Source organism: Nanorana parkeri, unplaced genomic scaffold (assembly GCF_000935625.1).
Source record: "Nanorana parkeri isolate BGI_ZX_2015 unplaced genomic scaffold, ASM93562v1 scaffold157, whole genome shotgun sequence".
Taxonomy (NCBI): domain Eukaryota; kingdom Metazoa; phylum Chordata; class Amphibia; order Anura; family Dicroglossidae; genus Nanorana; species Nanorana parkeri.
The window spans coordinates 2007729-2014994 of record NW_017306425.1 but is presented as its reverse complement, the minus strand read 5'-3'; the positions used below and the strand labels follow the sequence as shown (position 1 = coordinate 2014994).

The 7266-nt window shown below is 41.2% G+C and overlaps 1 protein-coding gene across 1 annotated transcript in view; it reads right to left on the bottom strand.

Annotated features, from left to right (window-relative positions):
• Positions 1-3511: 3511 nt before the first annotated feature.
• LOC108785365 (sodium/hydrogen exchanger 9-like) overlaps positions 3512-7266 on the bottom strand; it is a 109008-nt gene continuing 105253 nt past the window's right edge. The window contains exon 6 of the mRNA XM_018554420.1: positions 3512-3618. Within this exon, the coding sequence (XP_018409922.1) occupies positions 3512-3618 (107 nt within the window). The remainder of the gene's footprint in view (positions 3619-7266) is intronic.

Here is a 7266-nt window from a genome sequence, read left to right as displayed (position 1 = left end):
CAAGGAAGGACTGGCTTCCGCCTCTTTCATTCTGTGGATCTGTGCTTTCTGCACCTCCCTTGCTGCTTCTTGAATATTTCTTCACTAATCATTAGATTACCAGCCATTAATGGGGAAGCTCTGACGTAAGAAAATCAAAGTCCTGTCTCTATCAAGATGGTCACCTCAACACAGAAACAAAGTGCAGAACAAGGCATGTAAGACAGTTACAGGAAAAATGTCAGCACTAGGAAGACCACAAAGGTTTAGTCCTTTGCCATCTGCTTGCCTTTTTTTGGACACATCTTACACAGTTCTGGTCCTCTTTTTATCCCTGTGTCGCTGTCACCACACATTGGCTCTCTTTCTATCAGTGCAGGTTTTTTCCCCATGTATTGAGGCACCCTGAGCACAGCATAATTACTACATGCTACCTACAATTTTTCACTGGAAAAACATCATACAAATAAATGTTTTATTCATGTACAATAAACAATGTATAATTAGCTATAAGATATGTACAGTTCCCTGTAAAGGACATGTAACGCATAAATTCATTACTGAATGTCCCCATTATTAATTCTATGTGCAAATTGAGAGATCAGTCCATTTTAAATGTATTGCCATGAAGGAACCACACATATATTAAGTACAAATAAAACCACTCAAGTACAATCTATCTTTTATTGATCCATTTATACTGGCTGCAGGTGCTTAAAATATTACATGCATTTTCTCATGATCTATATCCCATAAGGAATGCTGTTCTTGCAAAGTACAAAACAAATTGTTCTTTCATAGCTCTCATCAAATCACTAGAAAAATCCATTCTCATGGCATCAACTGCTCTCCTATGTCATTAAACAATGGTTAATCTGTTAGCTAACAAGACACTGTAATATTGCATACAGCAACTTATGAAATGCAATCTGTCATATTTCTAGAGCAGGTAAGTAGAGCAAACATCTGTTGCTATGGACACAATATAATAAGGAGTGTGGTAAATAAAGGGATCTTAAAGGAGAACTATGAGGCAAGTGAAAATCACTCATCCTCATAGTTCTAGCCGACCTGTGACAATGAAACTGTCACAGGTTGGCTCAATAGATTGGGAAGTGAGCGAACACATACTGTCGCTCGCTCAATTCTCAATACTGTCCCTGCAGAGAGCCGTGACTGTCACTCACGGCTCCCTGCAGGGATTCCCAGCCCCTTCCCTGTTCTGTCCTCCAGCGCTGACTGGAGGAATGGACGGGGAGGGGGGCGGTCACAGCTGGCTCTGCCTCTAGATAGGCAGAGCCAGCTGTCACTCACACAGCTGGGTGGATCCAGACAGTAATGTCGGGATCCGTCCCGGCTGCGGCGTCTCAGTATACCGCGAGTTGTAGCTCGCGGTATACTGAGCTTTGGATGACGGGAGGACGCTAGTTTGTGTCTTCCCTTCACCCTTAGGATAACTATGGGGAAAAGCCCTGACCCCATAGTTCTCCTTTAAAATCTAAAAGTTTTAGAGCTATTTCAAGTGCTGAAAAATTCACTTACAATGGATGCTGCTTCTTGATGTTTAAAAGTTTTAGCTTCCTTCAAAATCAGCTGGCTCCCTGAGCACTGGTCCTGATATCCTGTGTCTGGGTGACGCGTCCCTTGCAAGGTCCTATGGAGCTACCCATGTCTTAGCTAGTAATCTGTCTGTGTCTGAACAAATACACAGGCACATCAAGGCAAGCCACAGTCCTCTTGTCTGCTCCTCCTTCATTCTCAAAGCTGCTGGGGACTGTGATGTTTCCAACAGCTGTAAATCTTGCACAGCCTTGTGATATTTTACTGGATAGAAAGTCCAGGGAAGCTGATCTGAGAGAGTTGGAGCCAATTGTTTGGAAACATATCTGTAAGTGCTTGGGCAAAATGTGTACAAAAACTTTGATGGGAAATGTGCATTCATTGGATCTGTATTTATTATAGAAATCAAATTGAGTTACCAAATTAAATCAATTAGCAACATGTTAATGATGTCAAGGAAACACTGTGGTTGGGCTAAATTCAGTTTATCTTCTGTACCCAAAATATTTATTTAAGAGTGGTTCTAGGATGGACTGTTGCTTTGTTTTGTGCAATGTGAATATGCTATGTAACTTCCTCTCCCTCTGCAATGGGAAGTGACTGAGAATACCTGACCTGTGTATTTACAGGATTCTCGATAATATGGTGACCTGGTATTTCCAGGTCACCATATTATTAGGAATTGTAAAGGAAATCTGCATTTAGAGAAATACAATTTTTGTTCCTCAATTGCTCATTGGAGGGACACATAAGGGAAGGGCAGAGAGCACAGCTGGCTCTAGAGAGGTGGAGCCAGCTGTCAATCAGACGGCATGGTGGATCCCTCCTAGCTGCTGTGTGGCTCTGTGCTGTCAGCATAAAGCGGGCAGTAGCTCACTATCTGCTGACTCGTCACATGAATACAAAAGCAAATGTACTCTTATGACCCAAAAGAGAACTAAAGCCAAAGGTTTAAACAATCATTAAATGTATTTCAAATGCAACTAGTATAAATACATTAATGTGACTATTTCAGTCTAATGTAATCTACTGTACAGAAGAACTCAGACTGAAAATGTGATGGGGCAATACATAAGGACAATCAGGTGTCCTGCATTCACATGTATTAACAAGAAACATGCTGGCAGGAGGAAAAGCAGAGAGATGAGTTCATCAGTTTGATAAGCGACTTCTCTGTCCAATTAAGATCTAGGGGCAGGGAAGTGACCAAGCTATGTTGCTTAACTGCAGCAAAAGAAAAGTCAGGTTATCAGGGCTGTGCTGTCCCTCAGTGCTGTGGAAATCCTAAGACTGGATGTACAACAATATAAATCCATTGGTAAGTCAATGGATAGCTTTCATATAGGCATCATAGCTGTGTATTTAAATGCTTGTGCATACCTGGACTTTAGCTTTAGATGAAATAAGCCACAGCTGGGCTGATACATAAAAAACTAAATGATCTGTCCACACTACTAAAACAGAAATGCTCCCCCACCCTATCCAAGAGGATGAAAAAATACTGATGCCCGTTAATTTTAACTATCCCTTCAATAGAAAATAAAACCTCCTATGCAACTATTGCTAATCTTGACACAGAAGATAAAAAAAAAATCCTTCCTAACCCCCTAATATATTATCTAGTTTTAATATTTAAATCATAGATCATTTTATTTCAGGGGCCACAGGTACACAGTTATAGTGCAATGAGTCATTGAAAGGGAAATATAAAAGTTTGTGAAACCACCAAGTTCTAAATAGAGAATCCAAATTTAATATTCAGTTTGTAGTCGGAAGGGTCCTCACCCTACATAGTTTTTGGTACATTTAAAGAAGACTGTACAATCTGATTGTAAAGGGTATGACCTACTTTAGACATGTCAACAATTCTACTTGTATAAAGACTGGTTGACATAAGTTGTTTGTGTTTATAGATAAGGCCACTGCGCGCAACAAAAACACTAAAAGCAGTCTAAATGGTCAAACATACTTACTAAGTAAGGACAATGGCAACTGCATCATTCAGGACGCTCTCTCCAAACAGCAAGGTGTACAGGTCAGTATCCACGTTCAGCTCATGGAAGATAGCCAGCACCGTCACTAAAAAGGTCAAAGCAGAAGTGCTAAGTATTTTTTTTCAATTATGTCATCAATGACAAGGAAACATAGAGCAATCAAAACAGATGTTAGCTGGAACACCACCAAGAGACTTTCCACTATGAAAGGCTTGGTGGTTATGTATTTAATGTACTAACATGTAGTAAAACCGCATGTAACAAATATGTCTTCGGCTCTGTAAGATTTCAATTTCCAGCTATTCTCCTTTCATCAATAATTTTTACTCCAGACAAGATTCGCTGAGATGTTTCTAGCATTTAATGGCACCAACTTCAACAGTTGTTAATCACAGCACTATCCTCATTGAAGCCAGCTGAGGTTGTGCTATCCTGGATGTCTGTTTCTATTGCACTGCTATCATGTGCAATGGCCCATAATACTAACGAGATGTTAATGAGGCAAGAAGAGGTTTCTTGACTGTGTGCTCTATTATGCTCTATAAATGATCATGTCCAGAATTATGCGTAGGTTACATCATCATGCCCAGAAATGCAGGAATCCTGCATTAAAAACTCTTTTGCCAATCTGGCTTTTTCATGTCATCTTTTCTTTCTCGCTCTTATTTCCTCAGTGGACGCTTCTTTTATTATAAACCAGGCACAGACAAGGTGGACCCGAGAATTAGTAGTATTAGTACAGACATTTACATTTTCCAATCATGTATTTTTCTAAAACAAAATGAAGTCAAATAGTTTTATTGCATTCATCTTTGTCTCTTACCTTCCTGGTTTGTTTGATTGTTGTTTCTATTACTATTGGTTAATTCGTTTAGATGGCATTGATCATTGTCATTATTACAATTATTTAAAATGTACAATTTCAACAGTTGAGCGAGTTGAGGGAGCTTAACAAGTGGCTCCGGAGCTGGTGTCAGAAGGAAGGTTTTGGTTTCCTGGAGAACTGGGCTGACTTTTATAGACCTTTAAGATGTTTTTCTACATATGAAAGACGTTAACACAGCAGATGTAAAACCCTAACTGCATAACATTTTGTTTGGTAAAGCATTGTGGGTCACAGACAAATGCCAGTTGGCCGTTCCAATTTTTTTTATCCTTTGTCTCATCTTAGTGCTCCTAATAGTCTGCAGGCCCTTTGCAACCTTTTCCTCTCTGTATCCATGCACACCAGTGAGGGCCATTTCTCATGGCTGCCTCCTGCCTTTACACTCCTTAATGAACGCCAAGGAAAGGTTTTTATGGTAAGTCAAAACCCTGTTTTTTTTTATTATTCAATAAGGGACACAGTAAAAAAGATTCTAAGATGTACAGGGCATCCAAAAAGAGTGCAACTGAGGAGTGGGCAACACAACAAAGAAGGCACTAACAGGCCCACAAAAACAGGTAAATTGGGGGCTATCTGCAGCACAAAGAGTCATCTGAGAAATCTTAGATCCAAAGCTAGTGTGAGATGAGGTTTGAATATCCACTTGGTAACATTTAGTCAATGTCTGAACAGAAGGCCATGTGGCAGCCTTGCAAAGCTAGGTAACAGATGGTTGATGCTGAAAAGCCCAAGATGTGTTTATTGATCTAGTAGAATGTGCTTTTACAGGAAAAGGTGGAACCTTATCCTTAAGTCAATAGGATTCAATGACTACCTTCCCAATCCAACTAGAAATTGTGAAACAAGAGGCACAGTGTCCTTTATGGAAACCCTGCACAATGACAAAGAGAGAGCCAGTCAGTCAGTCTGAAGGAACACATGGTTAAGAGGAAAACCTGAACAGCCTGTACCACAATCAAATAGTAGAGAGAAATCTCCTCGGTATGCACTGGGGTAGGACAGGGAGATGGAAGTGCAACTTCCTAATTAAGGTGAAAAGAAGAAACACCCTGAGGAGGAAGGAGGCCCTAGACATTAGGACAACCTTGTCTCTGTGTAAACCCAGAAAGGGTTCTATACAAGAGCGGGCCATCAACTCAAACTCACCTCGCATAGGTGATGACAATAAGGAAGGCAACCTTGTGGGTGAGTGTGAACAGAGAACATTTCTGAGAGGTTCAAAAAGTGATTTTTGAACAGCTGACAGAACCAAGATGAGATCCCATAGAGTCACAGGTGGACGTGCAAGTGGGCCTATGTAGGCAACACAATGAACAAAAGCCTTTAGCAGGGAATTAGAGGCAAGTGGTCTTTCATAGAGCATCTCTAGAGCCAAGATTTGTTCTTTGATAGTACTCAAAGCCAAATTTTGTTCCATATCAGTTTGAAAAAAAGTGAGGATACATCCCACAGAGTACTTCCTGGGATGGAATTTCCTCATCTCACCTCATGCAAAGTATGTGATCTAGCTGCAATGGTAGACCTAGTGAGAGGTGGATATCCTAGCTTTGAGAAGCATAGGAGTAACATAATCAAATAGTTTACTATCCTTTAGGACCTGGGATTTAATAACCATGCCATCAAAGCCAACGACCATGAAGCAGAGTGGAAAATTGGTATTTGGAACAGAAGGTCTGGTCAATCTGGAAGAGCTAACAGAGTCTGGTAAAAGTCTGATGAGGTCCAAGTACCACATCCGCCTGGACCCATTGAGGAGCAATGCGAATCACTGGAATACTCTCCATTTTGATTCTGTGAAGCAGATGAGTTGATGTTGAGTTGAAATGGTCCGGAGTGGAATTTTGCATATACGACTGCCTTGAAGTAGTCTATCATCAAAACCAGAACTCTCATTAAAAAGCAGAGTTGGACAGCTTTGGGTCTGCAAGATCTGAACATGGATGCAGAGACCTAGAGTTTGTCTTGCAAGAGATAAACTCTGGACTAAGTAGTATCTAATAGAGGACCTAGATTTCCAAGTGATGAGTCAGTTCCAGCAATGTCTTCTGAAGGTCCAGGATTCAACCAAATGTTTGAAGAGTCTGAACAGTCCATTGTTCGATAGGGCCCGAGCTGACTGTTCCCCCTGTTAAAAGAGGTCATCTAGATATCCCATGATGGGAATGCCCTACAAACGCAGGAGAGCAAGCACAGGGGCTAGCACATTGATGAATACTGGAGGTGTAGTGGACAGGCCAACAGGAAGGGCAGCAAACCGGTTGTGTTCTGTGCCCACAGTAAAACGCGTAGTGTTGACATGCTGGAAAGACAGGTACATGCAAGTAAGCATCCTTGATTTCCACTGAGGCCAAAAAGTCTCCCAGTGAGATGGAAGCTATGACTGATCTGTGAATTTCACAAAGCAATTGTGCGCTCAAATGAAAACACTGTGTGCCTTTAGATCCAGAATGGGTTGAATGCCCCCTATTGGTTAGGGGAAGGGAAACAGGTTTGAGTAGAAACCGTAAAATAGTTATTTTTCTGGAATACTGGTCATGACTTCTTGACATAGGAGTTGCAAAAGAGCAGCGTGGGGGGTCTGTTATCAGTTGCAGAGATGTTGGCATGTATGACAACACGAAGCTGAGCAGAGGCAGAGATTAAAACTCTAGTTTGTAGCCCTAGGACAACACATCGTTTATCCATGCATCTTAGATGATGTCATTCCAGGTGGTCAGAAAGGCGAACAGACAAAGGCAAAGCCCCTGAAACATAGCGCGCAGTGATCTGAAACAGCACCCTGCATCAAACAGACGCAGTAGTTAATATTGTGACAATTCAGGGGCAGGATGCAACTAGAGGGTGTAA